The 21,372-nt window shown below is 39.7% G+C and overlaps 1 protein-coding gene across 1 annotated transcript in view; it reads left to right on the forward strand.

The window, feature by feature from the left end:
* The first annotated feature begins 7,440 nt into the window (after positions 1-7,440).
* usp53 (ubiquitin specific peptidase 53) overlaps positions 7,441-21,372 on the forward strand; it is a 41,578-nt gene continuing 27,646 nt past the window's right edge. The window contains exons 1-2 of the mRNA XM_003221776.4: positions 7,441-7,510; positions 20,321-20,925. Of these exons, the coding sequence (XP_003221824.2) occupies positions 20,782-20,925 (144 nt within the window). The 5' untranslated portion in view covers positions 7,441-7,510; positions 20,321-20,781. The remainder of the gene's footprint in view (positions 7,511-20,320; positions 20,926-21,372) is intronic.

The raw sequence follows: 21,372 nt of genomic DNA on the forward strand, positions 1-21,372 counted from the left end.
TTCCACAGCACTGAGCCATGGCAGTTAAAGTGGTGTCAAACTGCACCAATTCTACAATGTAGATGCGCACATGGAATCAGAGGCATTATGCTCCTCCTTTATTTTAAAGGAGAACCTGGGAACACAGAAAGCTCCACCACCTGAAGATCCTTGAGCAGACTAAACTGCTTGAAACTGTTGGGGAAAGAATTGTTGAACTTAGAAGACTTGCTCAAGATCCTTGCACAATCTGTGCTGTAGAAAACCCTCATGTGACCCTGAATCTTTATATGAAATGTTTATTAACCTGGTCCATTCTCTACTCGTAATTTCCAAGACCAAGTGGAGCGGTCTTATTAGTTTCCATTCCATTGTTATCCCTTTTCTAGACAACAGGCCACTCTCTGTTTCTTAAAGAGTTGGTGTGTATCTTGCTGCTGACTTCTTAACCAAGAAGCCCAGTCTATGTATTTTATCTTTCTAATCTGCCTTCCTCCAGCAATGTTCTGGTGTCTTTCCTGCTTAACCTCCTGCTGAATTCATATACTTATGACCTTTTTCTATCTAGGACTTACTCTATAAAGTCTCAGCCTTTGGAACAGAAGTGGGGATTAGGGTACTCCACAAATTTTATACATTAATTCTCATTTGAAAGGACATCATAAAGAGGGAGCATGCTTGTTTTCTCCAGCCCTGGAGACTAGGAGCATCTGTTGGGATGCTTTGATTGTGCGTTCCTTGTATGTAATCTCTTCCAACTATGATTCTATTATCAGCCCCAGCTTCTATAGGCAATGGTAAGCAATTATGGAAGTTGCAGTCCAACAAAACCTGAAAAGCCATTGTTTCCCATTCCTGCCTTAAGGGTTGATTAAACTTCCTGTTCAACTCTGCTCCAGTATATAACTGTTCCTTCTTCATACTTGGACCACAATGTTTGCATGTTTTCAGAGCTGTTTCATAGGTCACCTCCTAGATAATTTATTCAGTATTATCAGTAAGAAATGAAGACTTGTGGCTTTAAACAGACTGTTTTCTTCACTGCTAGCTGTCTCTGGCATCTGTTATTTAGAAGTACAGTAAATGTATTATGGAAAGGCTGGCTTGCAAACTAGCCTGTCTTGTGGCACAGCACTGGAAAAATAGGCTACCTAGAGCCAATAGTCTGTTTCCTGACTGTGATCCCAAATAAGCTAAAATTCCCTCCTCCACAGTGCTATTTAACAAAGTTAATACTGCATTTCAGAGATGTAATGAACCACTATATTAGAATAATGCACCAAAAAAATTCTAAAGTTTCTACATGACCCGCATAGCCTTCCTTTTGAGTAAGGGTTTCCCTATGTATCCTCATTGCAACTGTAGCAAAGCAAACATATTGCTTTGTTTTCGTATTACAGGATATCCACATGATGCCATGATTCAGTCATTGCTATCTTGTATTTTCATTGTGGGGGTTTTACAATGTAAAAGTGAATGCTATTATTTCATTTTCTTTAAAATTGTTTTACCCGTTAAACCAGTGATTCCCAAACTTATTTGGCCTACCGCCCCCTTTCCAGAAAAAGGGGGGCGTGGTTTGGGGGCGTGGCTCCTGCTCAAGAGGCGGGGCTGAGCCTCTCGCCTAGTCCAAGATGCAGCGATGGGAAGGGGCCACAAATGGGCAGCCAGGACTAGGATGGGTAGAGTTACAAGCTCTGAGGCAGGGCTGAGCTTCTATCTCTGTCCTGCGGCACCTGCCAGGACACAGGGGGTGTGGCCAGAGAAGGGGGTGGGGTTCCCAAGTGCCTGACAGGGCTGAATATCTATACCCCGCCCACATGTTCTAACAAGCTCCTCGGGAGGTATACAGAGCTCAGGCCTGTCTCGGGCTCTTGGAAGGAGGCCCCGCCCCCTGTGTCCCAACAAGCGCCTCAGGAGAGGTATAGATTCTCAGCCCTGTCTCGGGCACTTGAGAAGAAGCCACACCCACTCCTCTAGCTCCGCCCCCTGTGTCCTAACAGGCACCATCACCGCCCCTCTGGATTGCTGCAGCGCCAACCAGGAGGTGGTAGCGCCTACTTTCGAATCACTGCATTAAACCGTATATCTAGTCAACATCATTAACTATGTTGCTAAAATTAGCTTCACTTTCCTAGCACAATGGTAACATAAAACGAAAACACACTAAAAAAAATGAAAAATATGGGCAGATATCTAAAAGGTGGCAATATCTGATTGCCCAGTGAAATTACTGTAAGCAATCATGGCCAACACACATTAAAAGGCCTGTGAGGAAGCAATGTGACTCTCTTGGCAGTTTCATAGGTAACAATCTGATTTATTGGTTCAACAATTAGCCATTTTCTCACATAGCTCTCTTTATGCTTTCTTTCATCACCTGTCCTCAGCACCAAGAGCATAGCTTGTTTAAAGTAGCTATCAATAATATTGAAACTGTGGTTTAATCTTTCTTTATTAACCAAAACTAAAATCAGATTTTTTTTTACTTTATGTTAACTTCATGTTACAAATGTTCTACTTCCTATATGTTCAGATATTCTTCTTTATGCCTATTAGTGATTTTCTTTTTCTTCTGGCCCTTACTGATGGATACTAACTTCTTACAGCACCATCCCTTAAGCCAATAGTCCTAATTTTGCCTTCCTGTTTATTTTGTATATTTCTTCAGAGCAGTTTTCTCTTTTCCTTTAAGTTTAGCTTAGTTACCGACACATTTGTAAATAGTTTGAACATTCACTTGTGGTTTTTCCCCCCTTCCTGTGCACTTCTCGGTTGCCAAAACTGCAGTGGACATATAAGTCTTGTTCCCACTGTTTATTTCAACCCGTGCTGACTTCATTTATAACTTGTCCCAAGATTGTTTCGTTTTTATGAGTTTTCTCAAAATCCTCAGTGAGACAAATTTCCTCTTAAATGCTGCCTAAGAAATGCTTTCTTATTCCAGGTTGATAATGGCCTTGGAATAACAGCTGCATACCATATGCATGTCTGAAGCATTATTATCCACCAGTAAACCAATTTCTAATCCAATGATAAAAGTAAAATACTCACAAATTAAGGAGCACATGTTCACAAAATTTTCAATACCCTCTACTATGCAGAATAATTAAAAAAAACCTTAGTGCATGATATAACAAAAATGTAGATCCTACAAAACATAAAAAGTATTAGACCTTCAATAATCTTATCATCCCTTGCATTAGCCTTACAGAATTGCTGATATGGTCTAGTTATTTCTCTTAGGATATTGGCAAGACAGGCCAAATACCTGAATAAGAGTGGAAAGAACCAGAATTTGTTACCCTGGAGAGTTCACTTCTTGTTGAAGATGTTATACTGCTTAGGCCAGCTAAATTACAGAAACAAGCTTTGTATGCTGCACAGTGAGTTTACTTACAAGGCTACTTACCAGAGTTGGACGAAATGCAAAGGTTATTTATGTGCCATACAATGTCATCCTTATTGTTGCCAAAAAGGGAATGTCATATTTCTTCTCTATGAAAAATCTCATCTTTCTAAACTGATTTCTTAAGGATAATCTCCATTTGAGCTTGAACAGAAGAGACTGGAACCCTAAATAAAATGCCCCCTCAGCTTTTACCTTTCAACTTGTCTGATTTTGAAGTAGTGGCGCAACAGGTTAAACCACTGAGCTGCTGAACTAGCTGACCGGAAGGTTGGTGGTTCAAATCTGCGGGACGGGATGAGTTCCTGCTGTTAGCCCCAGCTTCTGTCAACCTAGAAGTTCAAAAACATGCAAACGTTAATAGATCAATAGGTACCGCCTCAAGGGAAGGTAAAGGGAGCTCCATGCAGTCATACCAGCCACATGACCCAGGAGGTGTTTACGGACTACACAGGCTCTTTGGCTTAGAAATGGATATGAGCACCACTCCTCAGAGCCCAAAGGGGAAACCTTTACCTATGTTTGTTGTTTCTAGGCATTGAATGTTTGCCTTGCATCTGCATTTGCTGGAATCTCCCCTAGGTCCCCTTGGGGATATAGGGCAGAATGCAAATGATGATGATGATTATCTCTTATCTGTCTTATATATTAGAGATGGATTAAACCGCTGAACTGCTGAACTTGCGAACCTAAAGGTCAGTAGTTTGAATCTGGGAGCGGGGTGAGCTCCCGCTGTTAGCCCCAGCTTCTGCCAATCTAGCAGTTCAAAAACATTGAAATGTGAGCAGACCAATAGGTACAGCTCCAACGGGAAGGTAACAGAGGTCCTGTATTGTATTGTTTTTTGAATAATGTCAATTTTATTGTGTTTTATTCACTGTAATATGTTTTTAATTGCTGTATTTTGTTCATTGTTTTTGGGTCTATGCCTCATGTTAGCCACCCCGAGTCCTTGTGGGGAGATGGTGGCGGGATAGAAAACTAAACTTCTTATTGTTGTTGTTATTATTATTATTATTGTGCAGTCATGACCTTGGAGGTGTCTAAGGACAATGCCAGCTCTTCAGCTTAGAAATGGAGATGAGCACCCCCCCCCCCATAGTCGGACACAACTAGACTTAATGTCAAGGGGAAACCTTTACCTTTACTAGGACTCAATGGGCTTCTATAACTTGCATAAACTATATAAGTATTGGGCCTAATATGACAGGCATGCAATGACACAAAATGGATTCAGGAAGCCAAAAATAAGGCATTTAGCAACTGCTGAGAGCATACAGCTAGTGGAACAGTTCTTCTCTAAGCCAGTGCTTTTTAAGCAACGTAAAGGACGAGAGGTGCCCCCGCCCCCAATATGCAAGGGATCAGCACCATATTGATGTCCACAGACTATAATTGTATCCTTTTTTTTTCCAGGAAAGCCATCTGTGAACTCCTGCCTCAGCCTCCCCAAATGCAAGCTATTTCCTCGATTGTTGTTAACTTTCCAGGCTGTATGGCTATGTTGCAGAAGCATTTTCTCCTAATGTTTCACCCACAACTATGACAGATATGCTCAGAGGTTGTGAAGTCTGTTGGAAACTAGGCAAGTGAGGTTTATTATATCTGTGGAAGGTCCAGGGTGGGAAAAAGAACTCTTGTCTGTTTGAGGCAGGTGTGAATGTTTCAATTGGCCACCTTGATTAGCATTTTGCAGCTTCAAAGCCTGGATGCTTCCTGCCTGGGGGAATCCTTTGTTGGGAGGTGTTAGCTGGCCCTTATTGTTTCATGTCTGGAATTCCTCTGTTTTTATAGTGTTATTCATTATTTACTGTCCTGATTTTAGAGTTATTTTTGTACTGGTAGCCAGAACTTGTTCATTTCATGGTTTTCCTCCTCTCTGTTCAAATTATCAACATGCTTGTGGATTTCAACGGCTTCTCTGTGCAGTCTGACAAGGTACTGTAGTTGTTCGAGTGGTCCAGCATTTGTGTTCTCAAATAATATGCTGTGTTCAAGTTGGTACATCAAGTGCTCTGTTGTGGCTGATTTCTCTGATTCAGTTAATCTGCACTGCCTTTCGTGTTCCTTGATTCATGTTTGGGCAATGCTGCGTTTGATGGTCTCTACGTAGACTTGTCCACGGCTGCATGGTATATGGTAGACTCCTGCAGAGGTGAGAGGATCCCTCTTGTCCTTTGCTGACCGTAGCATTTGCTGGATTTTCTTTGTGGGTCTGTAGATAGTTTGTAGGTTGTGTTTCTTCATCAGTTTGCCTATGCGGTCAGTGGTTCCCTTGATGTATGGTAAGAACACCTTTCCTCTGGGTGGATCTTTGTCTTTACTCTCATGGTTTGGCCTTGGAGGTTTTGGCCTTGCAGCTCTTCTGATGTCCATGGTGGAGTATCCATTGGCCTGTAGAGCCCAGTTTAGGTGGTTTAGTTTGCCTTGGAGGAGGTGGGGCTCGCAGATTCTTTTTGCACAGTCTGCCAGGACTTTAATTGTGCATCTTTTTTTTACTTGGGTGATGGTTGGAGTTTTTGGACCTCCAACTTCTTGGACCACCTCAACAGCATCCACTTAAACATTCAATTCACCGTGGAAAAGAAAATGAAGGAAAACTTCAATTTCCAGATGTCCTATTCTCCTGCAAACCCAATCAATGTAGATGCACCCTATAACTTGCCCGAGGTCACTTAATTGGGTTAGCAGTTTTTTAAATTCTGAAAAGAACTACGTCAGGACACAGTATATTATTTGAGAACAAAGAAATACTGGAACACTCTAACAACTACCATGCCAGATGACACAAAGATGCCACGGAAATCTGCAAGCATGTGGACAATTTCAAAAGAAAGGAGGAAAACATGAAAATGAACAAAATCTGGCTCCTAGTATTAAAAATCTCTAAAATCAGGACAGTAAATAATGAATAACACTCTGAAAACAGAAGAATTCCAGACGTGAATCAATCAAAGACAGCTAACATCTCCAAACAAAGGATTCCCTCAGGCAGGAAGATGCCAGGCCCTGAAGCTGGCAAGGCCATTAATGCTAATCAATGTGATTAATTACAACATTCACAACAGACAAGAGTTCTTTTTCCCATCCTGGACCTTTCACGGATATATAAGCTTCCCCTGCCTAGTTTCCAATAAACCTCACAACCTCTGAGGATGCCTGCCATAGATCTGGGCAAAACGTCAGGAGAAAACGCTTCTGGAACATGGCCATACAGTAAAAAACAAAAACAAAAAACCCGCACAAATACCCAGTGATTCCGGCCATGAAAGCCTGCGACAACACAACTATATTATTGGGTTGTTGTGAGTTTTCCGGGGTGTATGGCCATGTTCCAGAAGCATTCTTTCCTGACGTTTCGTCCACATCTGTGGCAGGCATCCTCAGAGGTTGTGAGGTATTATTGTCTGAATGGGGTGGACATTATCTAGCTTTATTGACCCATAAGGGCAGGAAGCACAAAGCAAGAACGAAATACAATTCTTTTAATTTCACAGCATTCAATTGGCGACGCATTAAAACCTTGTCTGGCTGAGAGTACACACCAACTTTGGCCCAAGCTGAAGCGTTTGCTTTAAGATAAGGAAGGAGGGGCGAAGAGGGAGATGGGAGGAAAAACACAAATCCGCGTTCAGATTGGCTCCCCCTGCGATGACGTCACGTCACGTCCAATCCCTGCCCACGTCCTCCGAGTCCAAATCCCGCCCTCCAATCACGGGTCGCCGTCACCTCCGGGGCGCCTGAAGTCACCCGAATCAGTAACAGCCAGCTCGGCTCGAGACGGCGGAGTGAAACTCACTCCCCTTCTCCCCCTCCCGTCAACACACTAGCCGAGCTGCTGCGCGTGCGCGGGGAAGAGACAGCGCGAGACGTCCCCCCTCCCCTTTCTAGCTAGCTAGAGCGCGAGACCAACCGACGCCTCCCTCCTCCAATCCCCTTCGCCCTCAACTGTCAGTGCGCGCGCCGAGTAAAAAAAAAAAGGGGGGGGAGGAGCTGTCTCGCGGAGGTGGGCGGGGCGAGAGGGTTTTTCCTCCTCCTCCTCCTTGAGGCAGGACTGCTTTGCCGAAGTCGCGGTCGGGATGGAGGGGAAGCGCTTGGCGTGGCGAAAGCGGCGGAACTGAGGCAAGTGTGTCCCCTTTTAAAGGAGGCGGAAGCCGGGCCAGAGTCTGGGTAGATGAATGCCCCGGCGGAAAATAACATAACAGAAGCGGCGTGGTGGTTGTGGCTAACCCAAGAGTGTTGTTGTTATTGTTGTTGTTGTTGTGAGTTGTGGCTATTCACAAAAGCCGTCCAAGAAGGGACAGAGAGGCCGCGAACACACCCTTCAGCAATCAGGAACTTCCTGGCGCTGAAAGTTTTTTCCTTGGGGTGGCAGGTGCCTATGGGTAATGTATATCAGGCATGGACCAAGTTGGGCCCGCTCTCCAGGTGTTTTGGACTGCAACTCCCACCATTCCTAACAGCCTCAGGCGCCTTCCTTTCCCTCCTCAGCCGCTTAAGGGGCCTGAGGCTGTTAGGAATGGTGGGAGTTGCAGTTCAAAACACCTGGAGAGAGGGCCCAGCTTTGCCCATACCTGGTGTATATATATTCCCAAACAAATATTACACAGTCTTCTTTAATTAGGGTGGAGGAAATGCCACATTTCCCTCCTTGGAGCTCTTGTCCTTGTTGCTGAGGGGTGTGTGGTGTGAAGAGAGTCACCTCGGGCCCTTACCCTTGCGAGTTGTTAGAGGACCTCCATAACTGCATAATACTATTATTGTTATTACTACTACAGTAGAGTCTCACAGGCCCGTCAGAATAGTTGGATAAGCGGAAATGTTGGATAATAAGGAGGGTTTACGGAAAAGCCTATTAAATGATTTTGCAAATTAAGCACCCAAACATCATGTTTTGCTGCAAATCGACAGAAAAAGCAGTTCAGTACACAGTAATGTTATGTAGTAATTACTGTATTTACTAATTTAGCACCAAAACATTGCAGCCTATTGAAAACATTGACTACAAAAACAGTGAATACTAAAAAATTGATACCAAATAAAGATAGAATTGCTGTCTAGAGAAACAGCTGTGGATCCGGGTGGGAGGCAGACTGCGTTGGATAATACAGAACATTGGATGAGAGACTGTACTGTATTAGGAACTGTGCACTTCATGTTTACATGAGACCCTTCATTGGGTAGGATAACTCTGATGATTTTTATTTTTCCAATGAGGTGTGTGGCTCAGTTTTGCTTTTCCAGTCCCTCACACCTATTATTGTTGTTGTTATTATTATTATTATTATTATTATTATTAGGTATTATGGACTTGCTGTTCTCACAAGATCACCTTTCTTGGATGGGATTATTAGGAGTTTTTTCCCTTATTAGACGAGGTGTGTGGCGTAGCTTTGTTTTCCCCAACATTCCATATCTAGCTTGCTATGAATTTTCCAGGCTGTATGGCCATGTTCCAGAAGCCCCATCTATGGCAGGCATCCTCAGAGGTTGTGAGATCTGTTGGAAACTAGGCAAGTGGGGTTTATATATCTGTGAAAAGTCCAGGTTGGGAGAAAGAACTCTTGTATGTTGGAGGCAAGTGTGAATGTTGTAAATGGCCACCTTGATTAGCATTTAATGGCCTTGCAGATTCAAATCCTGGCTGCTTCTTGTCTGAGGGAATCTTTTGTTGGGAGGTTTTGGCTTGCCCTAATGGTTTCTTGTCTGAAATTCCCCTGTTTTCTGAATGTTGTTCATTATTTACTGTCCTGATTTTAGAGTTTTTAAAATCATATTTTTAAATAATAATATTCTCAAATAATATGTTGTGTCCAGGTTAGTTCATCAAGTAACACCTCCCTTTAAAGGATTCCCCAGGCGCTAAGCAGCCAGACCTTGAAGCTGAAAGGCTATTCAATACTAATCAAGGTGGCCAATTGCAACTTTCACACCTGTCTCAAACAGAGAAGAGTTCTTTCTTCCACTCTGAACATTCTACAGATATGTAAACCTCACTTGCCTAGTTTCCAACAGACCTCACAACCTCTGAGGATGTCTGCCATAGATGTGGGCGAAACGTCAGGAGAGAATGCTTCTGGAACATGGCCATACAGCCCGGATAACTCACAGTAACCCAGTGATTCTGACCCATGAAAGCTTTCGACAACACATAACTGTGATGGTTTTTACTTTTAAAAGAAAGTGTGTGGTGCAGCTTTCCTTTTCCCAGTTCTCCACACCACCATCATTATTATTATTAGGTACCATGGACTTGCTGTTCTCATGAGATCCCCTTCCTTGAATGGGATTATTAGGAGTTTTTTTTCCTTATTAAAACAAATTGTATGATGTAGCTTTGTTTTCTCCAACATCCCATATCTATATTGTTATTTCCTAGACACCCTCACTTGATGTTCTCATGAGATCCCTTTCCTTAGGTGGGGTAATCAAGATGTTTATTTTATTTTTAAAAGGAGGTGTGTGCCACAGCTTTTCTTTTCTCAGCCTCCTTCACGGGCTCCCGATTGTTGTTGCTTTGTTAGCCTTACGGTTACCGGCTGAGCCATTCAGCAGCATTTGTAACCCTCTTCCAGGCTTGTTTACTTCTTCATGCTTTTTTCCCCTTTGCTGGTTTATTGGCTGTTGAAATGTTCTAGCAAATGTGGGCTGTCTTCTTTCTCCACCTCTTGCCGGTCTTTGATCTGGAGCTTTTCCACCTGCCTGGTGGCTCTCATCACAGTATGTTACTTATCCCACCCCCACCCCTTTCCCTGGAAAAGTACAGTTCCTAGTGAAGTGGTTGCTTTAAAAAAGAGTAATTTAAAGAAGAAGATAGGGAAAAAAAATCTGTTTTGAATGCCAGTTGCTCTAGTGCTGCCTTATGGATGGTCCATGATTGGGAGTGCTGTCAAGGCAGGAGCATCAGTGACCCTCTCACTTAGTTTGGCTACATTATAGAATTAGTGCAGTATGACACCACTTTAATTGCCATGAGGAATCTTGGGAGCTGTAATTTTTAAAAGACCTTTAGCCTTCTCTGGCAAAGACAGCTGGTGCCTCACCAAACTACCACTCCCATGATTCCATCCTGTTCAGCCAGGGCAGTTAAAGTTGTGCTATTCTGCTTTAATTCCACACTTTGGATGCCTTTTAATAGTATTATATTTTTTTCTGTTTCAATTGTGTTGTATCCTCTCTCAACCTGTGAGGAAAGGCAGGTAAAATACTGTTATTTATTAGTTTTTTCGAGAGTAACTAATCTTACAAAAATGTGTATTGTTATTTCTGTAGCAACATTACAAGTGACTTTCCATTTGTTTTCTGTTGTGTGTGTATGAAAGGGAGAGAAAATGCTATTTTAGTTGCATCTTTAGTTTTGTGTCCTTGTTTCAAAAGGTATCTTTTTAAAGATGCCAAGATACTTATAATTTGTACAGAGTGTATGGGATAATTTACATGTTGATATTCACATTGGTAAAGCTGTAACATTAAGTCAACAATAGTTTATTTTATGTGTCTGGCTGTCTTTGAGTTACTCGTAACAGTTGATTTCTAACTTAGGTGTCTTAATGCACATTCATTATCTCGTTTTAAACATTTTTGAATATAGGAAATTGTCAGAACCCTGCTACTAGAGCCTGGATGTGGCTCTGAGTTTCAGGGTCACTGACAGTGATAAGACACCTGCGTCCCAGGACTCGGAGGAGAAACGGCTGATGGACTTGGCGGGGAATTTGCGCGGGGTTTTACTGAGCGGGAAGAGACTGTTCAAATGAGGGGGAGGGTATATAAAGGAAGGTTGGCCGGAGCCTCCCATTCTTGGCTTTTCTGATGTTCATGTTTCCTACAGTAAAAGTTCCTGGTGATACCACAGAGAGTCTCGTGTGTTCATTCAGGAGCGGCTGTGGTGAGCTGACAGGAAATATTAGTACAGATATTTCAAATTGGTGTTTGTTATAATGTACAGTAAAATGCAGGTTTGAATTCATTTAAGAGTTACCAATAACTTGCATTAGTGTCTAGAAGCTAATATATGGCTAATTGTAATGGAAATTGTACTTACTATTGATTTGAGATGCTTTGTAAGCATTTTACTGAAGTGTTCGTTCCCTAGTGCAGAGACCAAATTAGATGTATTGTATGTAGGATAGATGAGCTCAACTTTGGGGGTAAAGGCGATGTCCTGTTTTTATGGGTATGTAATTACTGTACCATCATAGGTTAGATATTTGCTTTGAAAATTTATATCCTGATTATCTGGCTTTTATTCTTATGGAACAAAAATTAGACTTTACTACTTCAGGTTTTACTTCAATATTATTTCATTGATTCATGCTTTAAAACTTTATTCTCAATAAAGTGGCTTCAAGGTTCAGTTTGCCTGTTTTTGAAAACTTTGATTAATAAACATATGTTGAAGTAGAAAACATATGCAGGAAATACTGGGTCTTTATCTAGGTTATTAATTTTAAGGAGTAGGGTGAATTTCTGTAGGGCTGGATTTCTGACCTGATGATAATACATCCAAATGTTAGTGTGTTATGTAAGAAAGCAGACTGATGATAAACATTGGTTTCTATAGAAAGTATAGATGCATTTCACTACTGGCTGAAACTCACTTTTCTAGAATATTATGCATCACAGCACAGGCAGTTGCAACTGCAGGGGGGGAATCAACAGAATTCAGAAGCTGCCTCTCATTGAATACTCATGTGTTTTGCTTATCCTAGGGTGCTCTAAACAATTATATTTGATCTATACTTTCTCACTGAAATTATGTTATTTCCTTTTTTCAAATTTTCAAAACATGCTTTGCAAACTAATCAACTACATTGACATCCTTTAAAGCCTCCCTTCTTTTTTCTGGAATGTTTAGTCAGACTTCATATGTTTTTGTGTGTGCATATATACATTCAGTGTTTTGCTCTGTATTTCAGCTTATGTAAGGTCATTTTTTGAACATTATTTGGGCCCTGAAGGCATTCTCAGATGTGATACAAGGAATATCTTGCATTCCAAAACATGTTTATACTGTAAGTTGAGGGCAGGTTTTGAAGCCAAAATTATAGATTTTGATATTACCTATGGATAAGTCAAGGATCATTCCACAGAAAGGGAAAATCACCAGTACTGCTTCAAGTGGCTAATTATCCCTGGCCACTGCCATCGTTTCCCCGCCCAGGCAGTCTGAAAGGCCAGCAATGACAGAATGGCAGAAAGGCTAGAGGGGAATCAGTGCTTCCTTTAAATTCCCCCAGGACAGACTAAACACTTACCTTTTGCCATTCTACTCATGGAAGAAAATTGTTTCCATATTTAGATATGAGTTAAGGCAAAGTACTCACATTGGCTTGTGGATAAATCGAGCCAGGCTATTTTTTTTTGATGTTTTGACTAAAATTTCTGGACTTATGTATGTTGTTGTTCAATCACTCAGTTGTTTCCGACTATTCGTGACCTCATGGACCAGTCCACGCCAGAGCTCCCTGTTGGCCATCACCCAGGTATAAGGATATTCAAAATCTTGTTTTTGATACACACACACAAAAGAAAAACATCAAGATTGATTGATATAATAACCATTTAAATCAAAAAATGAAAGAATTCGAAGAGACCACACAGGCAATCTAGTCCAACCCCTGCCATTCAGGAAAAGCAAAATCAAAGCACCCTTGCCCTCTGTTTAAAAGCCGCTAAAGAAGGAACCTCCAAAACACTTTGAGGCAGTATGTCCCACTGTTGAACAGCTCTTATGATCAGGAAGGTTTTCCTAATGTTCAGGTGGACACATCTTTTCTGTAATTTGAACCCATTGCTCATAATTTAACTTATCAAAAAATAACTATTATTTAAATAATAGTTCCCTTTGGTGCTGTTTCAATTGTTTTACAAAATTATTTTACCCATTAAACTCAAATTCTTGAAAATCTGATTGCTAAAATGTGTTAACTTGCAGTGTAGTTTATAACATGTAGGAGGATATAGTTCGTGTATTTTTAAAAATACCCTTTGTATTGATTTTGAAAATAATGGTAGATAATATACTATCTGTCAAACTGATGATGCTATATCAGTACATTAGGAACAATGGGAAAGCACTTATACAAAGACTAGCTTCAGTATAACTTTCCAATTTGAAAAGATTTCCGGAATGAATAAAAACTTGTTAAGCCAACAGTTATGTGAATTGTGGGTGTTCTTTAGTTGGTTTGCGGATCTGCTTGAGTAGATATTCACAAGCTTTATGCTATCCTTTATTAAACTAATAGTAATCTTAAACCTTACATACTTTTTACATTTGTTATTGGAGGATTGTTAATTGAAGATTATATTGCAAATATACATACTTCTGCAATACTGTACTTAACAAAGTTAGATGGAGAATGCTCATGTCTTACATTTATCAAAAAAGCATCTTTTAGCACTCATTTAAAGATTCCTAAGTGGCACAAAAATAATCAAGATCAAAACTGGTCTAAGTTATTCTTTTGCTTGAAACAGTTGTGCCCAGCCATCCCAGATCAAGGTGCGTAGTAACTCAGGCAGCAAATGCTCCCACAAAGGCCTCTATCCACCTCTAACAATGAAAATATAACAATACTAAAATAACCGTTTGCTGGCCTTTCCCCATAGAGCCAGTTTTGGTCCACATGCTGAAAACCAATGAATTATGTTTATAATAGGAATATGGACTGTTTCCAACTCGGCACAGTGCATCTTCATCTTGTATTCATAAGTGATTACGTAGGGCTTTGATTTGTTTTTAAGATTATAGCATGCTAGAGTAATGTGCTGTTAATGGAAGAAAAAGCCTCATTAATTTCTACAATATGTAGGTACATTTTACTAAAACTTCTCATTGTGCTATAGGAACTTTTCAGAGCAGAAATCTAAATAAACTCATTGTCATTGATCACCTCCTCCTGTTTAGTACAGTGGCCTTAAAATACAAGTTTAATTCATTGTGTGACCATGCTCGTAACTAAATAGCTCATCTGTCAAAGCAGATTTACCCATGGAAATGCTGTTAATCTGATCCAGCCCCCCTTCTCAAAACCAATACAGTTTCCCCCTTTTAAGACATCAGTCACACAACAAATTAGGTACTGTAGAATGAACAATTTTAGTCTCCACTTCTCTGTCGGGGGCCTTGCTGGCAATGCTACAATTTGGAAACTGAGCTGGAGGCCTCCCTGTGGCACCTGGCAGAGAAGGAGACCCCGGGGGCCTGTGGCGGCTCTACTCCATCCACTGCCACAAGCAGGCCCTGAGCTGGGCCTGGGGCGAGCCGCACGCCTGGCAGAAGAGGAGGCCCCACCGAAGGCCGCGAGCAGGCCCTGCTTAAGATAGCAGGTACTCTCACATGAGTGCTACCTTTCGTGAGACTTAGGGCACCACTGTTGCGAGGGGTAATGCTAGCGGCCTTTGGCAGGGCCTCCTCTTCTGCCTTTGGTGGGGCACGGAGCCTCCTCCTCCAGGCGTCGGACCCATAAGTCAGATCGTTTTTTGTATGTAAAAATAAAACCAAGGCCGGCTGATGGCTAGCAAGTCAAAAGGTTTGTCTGTAAGGATGCTCGTAAGTTGAGGTTCCCCTACATCTTGCTTTTTAAATGTATTATTTTGAGGTTTTAAACAACAAAAATCAAATAATATTAGTTGCTCTTCTCACTTGAAAGATTGCTTGAAGTACTGATAGTAATTTTCCTCATGCAGGGAGACTCATGTCAGCAAAATTTTATCAAGTACAGTACACAGTAATAGATGCCACAGTACTCAGAGTATCACTGATTAATTAGATCTGGAAAAATTTTAACTATAGTTTAGAGACGATAGAATTCAAAATCTGAAAACTTTAGTCAAATTTAACATTAATACATGAAAGAACTTGTTATTCCACACAATTGAAATCCCTTGATATAAGAGAATTTCTTTTGGTTGACATTAAATGATCACTGGTATTTGTGGCAAAATAGTACTTCAGACTAAAATAAATTAATTATAGCAATACATTTGTGTGGTTATGGCCATCATTGCAGAAAATGAAGATGGTACATAAGATAGTAATCAGATTTGTTTTTTTTTTCAATTCGTATGAGAGGCAAGTGATAAAATCTCATAATGCCTTTGTTATAGAAAAATAATGGTGCTGATGGCATACACGGTAGAGAAGATGTCAGGAGCATGGTGTAATCTGCAGGTGTTGCAAAAGGCATGTCATCTTTAACTTAGAACATAAGAACCAAAATGGATCAGACCAAGAATCTGTCTAGCCAGGCATCCTGTTTTCCAAAATGCAGTCAGATGTTTCCTGGAGGCCCCTTTCTCTGCAGAAAACATCAAGGCAGTAGTCCCTCTCTATTGTTTGTTGCCCAATTACTAGCATTAAGAGGTATGTGGTTAGTGTTCTGTTTAGTTCTCATAGTAAACCAATTATCCTTGAGTTTCTTTAAATCTTGCACCAAGAAATTTTGTGAATTGTATGTACATCTGTTTCAGAAAATATACAAAGAAAGTTATACAGGATTCAAAATGCTAATGATTTAGGTACTGCTTTTGCTTCTTTTGTATTAGTAAATGGCACAAAATGTACTTTTTTATTGCTACTGCATATTTTGTTGTTTTTCCCCCAAGTTTCCAACATATTAAACCTTATTACAGGTTTTCCTTGGCAAGAGTGAAACAGAGTATGTTTGCCTTTTGCCATCCTCTGAGGTTGAGAGAACATGAATTATTCACAGTCACACAGTGGGTTTCCCTGGCCAAATGGGGGTTCAGCACTGGTTTCGTAATATCCAAACTACACTACACTTGGTCTTGCTTTGCTGCATATACTAGGTTGATGTTTTACTGAACAAATTATAGCTTTCACAAATATGATTGGGCCACTAGACTCTAGAAAAATCCTTAAATTAGTTTAACTTTATCATATTTGTTTTTGTACACTGTTTAATATCACTTTTTGAAATATGTCAGTGTTACGTTTTGAAATATGAATGCATGTGAAACCATGAGTAATAACCTCTATATTTTCATGCTCAGAGTCATATTATCCCTCTCCCTGCTCACCTGATCTCCATGGAAGGGAAAGTAGTCAAAGGGAGGACTCGCATCTTGGGACACAACTTGTTATGCTTGAGTGCTGAAGCAATCTAGAGGGTATACCAGGCATGGGCAAATTGCGACCCTACAGGTGTTATGGACTTCACTTCTCACAATTCATTACAGCCTACTGGCTGTTGGAAATTGTGGTAGTTGAAGTCCAAAACACCTGGAGGGCCGAAGCTTGCTCATGCCTGGTATGGACACTATACAGCTACATGACAAATCCTCAGGGCTTCAGCACTATGGCTACCTATGCCAGCCAGGGTTCTTCCTCTAGGCTGCTGGTTCCTGCAGAGTCACTACACTGAATTTGAGGCTGGCTGGGAATGAGTCTCTTTCTGTTTTCAGCTTTGCCTGATTTTGGTAATGGATATTTCTTTTGAGGCTTTTTTTTTTTTTTGCAGAAGGTTGATTGGACTGTTTGGGCTTGAGTTGATGTATCATGGTGAGGATGCAGAAAATTCTGTTCACTCTGCAATTTGAAGCAAGTCTATACTATTTGATCTTTCTGGACAAAATACGTATTTAATGTGTAGACTAAAATTATTGTTTAATTTTCATATTTATCTTAATTTTTACTTAGCAATTGATAGCCCATGTTTTGTACACATGAATGATAATGTGAATTACGATGAGTGCAAAAATAAATCCAAATTTTCATGAGGTTTTGTTTTTATTCTTGAATAAATTGGATAGAAAGGACTCACATGTGAAAGCTTACAACACGATTACAGACAGTTTATAGATTTATTCTTCTGTCTATAAGCATGGCCACAACTTTGGTAAATCTGTTTAGAATTTTTCTCAAACCAAGCAACTGTTTCACTCAGGCTCTTATCTGCAGACAATTGGTGAGAATATCTAACTTACAGAATTTTCCTGAAGTTAAGATGGTAATGCACTTTATGTTTTGGAAAGTCAAATGTAATATCAATAATGAATTACTGTTGGTAGTAGTTCTTATAAGTCTTACACATTTTTGATCCTTAACAGTTGTCCAAAGGTGATAATCATCACAAGTGGGTGTGTGTATAATATTGGAGTATTAATTTCCCTTAAGCAGTCTGATTTTAAGGATGGCATTTTTTTTAATACTTTGTAACTTGAGGTTGTGTATAGAATACTTGAGATTTCTCAAGATACATTGCTTAGTTGTAGCTTGGAGAATTTATGAAGTCCCAGGGATTTTTCAACATGTGTATTTTGAAAAAATTGCACAAGATTCTAGAGTATATCTAGAGTGAGTTCAAATATATGTGGTAATGCTGTGTTAAAATATTAGAAAGGAAGCATATTTAATGTAAACTTCCAGCTAAATGGTACAAGCTGCATGGTCTCTCTAAAAAGCATTAGGATGGACTGCAGTTTTCTTGAATTCTTATTTTAGATTCTCCTTAGTGACCCCAGCGGCCATAGAATGGCTGCTGAGGAAACATCTTTTTTTTTTTTTGCCCAGGGAAGAAGAAGAGAATCTGATGATCAGCAAAATAAGACAGAAAAGAAAGAGGGGGGAAAGATAAGGATATATCAGCAAAGAATATGCCAGCCCACAAGGAGAGTAGAATGCAAACCTTAATATAATAAATTGCTGAATAAGTATGCTCCCTTTTATCTAAGAGAATGAATCAAATCATCACATCATACCTTTTTCCTCCTCCCTCCCAATTCCATTCTCTGAATTTAGGAGGTGTCTAAATACTTATTTTTGTATGCTTTTTGAGAACTAGTTGACTGGTGGTAGTAGTGGTATTTATAAATTAATTAATAAAACAGGCCACATATGTTAGCCTTTGTTAATTTAGATATCTTATTTGGAAGTGCTCTTATAGATACCATCACATCTGATGAGAATTTAGGGTCAAAGAGTATAAATGCTAAATTCCTTCAAGTTGTTTTCTTGCATGTACTTGCCATGCAAGAAATCTGTAATTATTGGTTATCTGACAACATGCTGGGTTCTGTTTCTAGACCACCCATGATCCACTGTGTAGAAATGATGAAGCAAAAATGCTATGGCTTGGTTTTTCTAGCTGTGTTCTAAGCATCATCTTCCATGAACTATACACAAGGAAAGTTAGTTACCAGCCCCGTATCTGATTGTGAGTCATGAAGCAACCAATTGTGTGGTGATTCAATGTGCTTATGTTTGTATGTGTAAGGAGGGAATAATACATGATACATATTATAGATGGCATGTTTGCAATGGTGCTGTTTTAGCTAGCTAGCTAGCTACACCTAATGATCTGGTCATACAGAGTAATCTTTCAGTTTTCCTCTTGAAATATGTGCATGGGTTTATTATGAGCATTACCAGATGTGGTCAAATTCAGTACAAGTAACTATTGACTTGTTGCAAAACTGAAAGAGCAAATTACTACAAGAACTGCAGTTTAAATTAGTTACATTCCTGATATTATATAGGTTCAAACTGTCCTCTGAAGTCTGTATGCCACAGGTTGAAAGTAACTTTGTTTCTTTTTTATTGCTGGTACCTTCTACATCTGTGTTCATACTTTCTTTAAATACTATAAATCTGTGTTCAAAAGTCATTCTACTTTTACACTTCTACTTTGTCTTCTGAATTGATTCATTTCCTGTATACATTTTATTGAAAACAGTCAACATAAAATAGGTGTGGGAAGAGTATGTCCCATCCCTTTTTTGCAGCCCCCCAATCAGAAGACCTGCTACATTGGTCAAACAAGGTTCCTTCTGTAGTTGAACATAACCTAATGTAAAAGAACAGCTAAATGAACTTCAGTGAAAATCTGCCAGTATGTCACTAGCAATTTGCTAGCAAGCTAGAATTGCCTTCAAGAAAGTGAAACTATCAGTGTCACCCCTAATTGGTAATGAATGTCTCATTCCAGTCTTCTACCCCTTCGACTCCAAACTGTAGAGGGATCTAAACATGCACAAGAACAGGAATAACTGTTTTTCTTTAGACAAAGAGGGTACATATGATAAACTTTTTATAGTGAATTCTTATCTCTTTAGCTTTACGGGAGAGTACTGTCTCCCTCCATCTGAGAAATAGTTTGGGTAGATTTCCAGCACCTTCAGCAGATTTGTATGTGCCAATTAATTTTCTTTCAAGCTGGTGCTGTGACAGCAGACAGTGTATTGACTGCAAAAAACTGAAGCTATGCAATTAAATGATGTTTAAGCTTTTCTGAAACTTAGATGGAATAAAGTTTTCTACATGAATTTAAGAGACTAGAAAAAAGTCTTGGATTCTAATATAGATTTAATGAAGGATGTACATGGAAATAAAATTTCCTGTCCTCCCCCTTCCAATACAAAATTCTGTATTGTTAAAAAATGCCCTTGATCTTTCAAAGTGGCTTTTTAGAGGCAGCAAAGGAATTGGATGGGAAATTTTGCTTTTGAATTTAAATTTATTAAAGTTAGGGTACTGCTTCAATATCTGGGTGGAGGCCACTAGGGAATGCAAGAGAGAGAAAGATAGTCCATTTTATGGGGATGAAGGGTGTGTTGAAGGAGGAAAACAATTTTCCTGTTATTTCCCCCACCCATGTTCCCCTTGTGGAAACAACCCTAGTTTATGATATGGGAAGGGGGGAGGAGCCATAACCAGCAAAAATGGGGGAAATTGTTTTCCTCCTTCAACTCCCCCCCCCCCCAATAAAATGGACTGTCCTTCCCTGTGTATCTTTTAGCCAAGCTGGTCTATAATTACTGGGGCAAGCACCTCCATTTTCTTTGGCATCCTAGAAGGACAACTGGGGCGGGGACTACCTAAGCTGGGCGGAAGATTGAGAACACACTCTTTTGATTCTATGGTTCATATAATAACTTTAAAACTTTCTCCTCTTTCTTTCTTGACAGATTTTAGAAGAAGAAAAATATGTATTGTGCACAGTGGAATTATTTCTGAAGAAAATGTGATTTCCTAAACTGAAGAAGGATTGGCACAAAATACTGAACATAATACTGAGAACTCCTATTTTTTGTAGTAGACGATTGTCATAATATTAAAAGAATCTCTTTCGAAGGCTAATGTGCACAGAGGTGAAAGTAAAGAAGTAACTTCTATGAAGAAGATTTTATGGTTTTCAAGTATATTTTAATTTATTCACCTCTGAGTTTATTGTCTCCTTTTTTATATAAAAAAACCCCAAGGTATTCTCAAACAAAACAAAGCAGAACTATTACTAGCTTGGTGTGACATAAAGAGTTAAAAGTTATTTTAGAACAATGCCATAACTTTTTAAAGGCGATTGTCAGAAATTACTGTGTTTGCTTGGAGTCCTTACTCTCATTTTATCAAGACATCTATTTCCTGAAAAATGGCATGGGTAAAGTTCCTAAGGAAACCTGGAGGAAACCTGGGAAAAGTATATCAACCTGGAAGTGTCATGTCACTGGCTCCTACCAAGGGACTATTAAATGAACCAGGACAAAACAGCTGTTTTCTGAACAGTGCTGTACAGGTAAGAAAGCAAGAATATAAAGACATTTATTTTTTAATGCTGAAATATACCAAAATATGTTGAAAAGCTATATTGATCTCAGTTCCTGTTAAAAATATGAATAGCTTTAATAATGGGAAAAACAGGAAAGTGCAGACAGAGAATGTAGGCAAATATCCTTCCTATAAATACTTCAAAAATAACTTCAAAGAATGTCAAAAATAGATAATAAAATCAGAAATATAAGAATCCTGCTGGATATGCCAAGGCATTATTGAATCTAATTCATTAGTGGCCAAATTGATGCTTTTGGGAAGCCCACAGCCATTGATATTAAACATACCTGTGATAAAAATATACAAGCAGTAGAAACCAAATTCACATGTCATTTAATATAACACAAATGAAATTCTATTGGTGTGTAAAATATGGGCTCCCTGCTGATTCCACTGTACCAAAGTTAAATGA

Source organism: Anolis carolinensis, chromosome 5 (assembly GCF_035594765.1).
Source record: "Anolis carolinensis isolate JA03-04 chromosome 5, rAnoCar3.1.pri, whole genome shotgun sequence".
Classification (NCBI taxonomy): domain Eukaryota; kingdom Metazoa; phylum Chordata; class Lepidosauria; order Squamata; family Dactyloidae; genus Anolis; species Anolis carolinensis.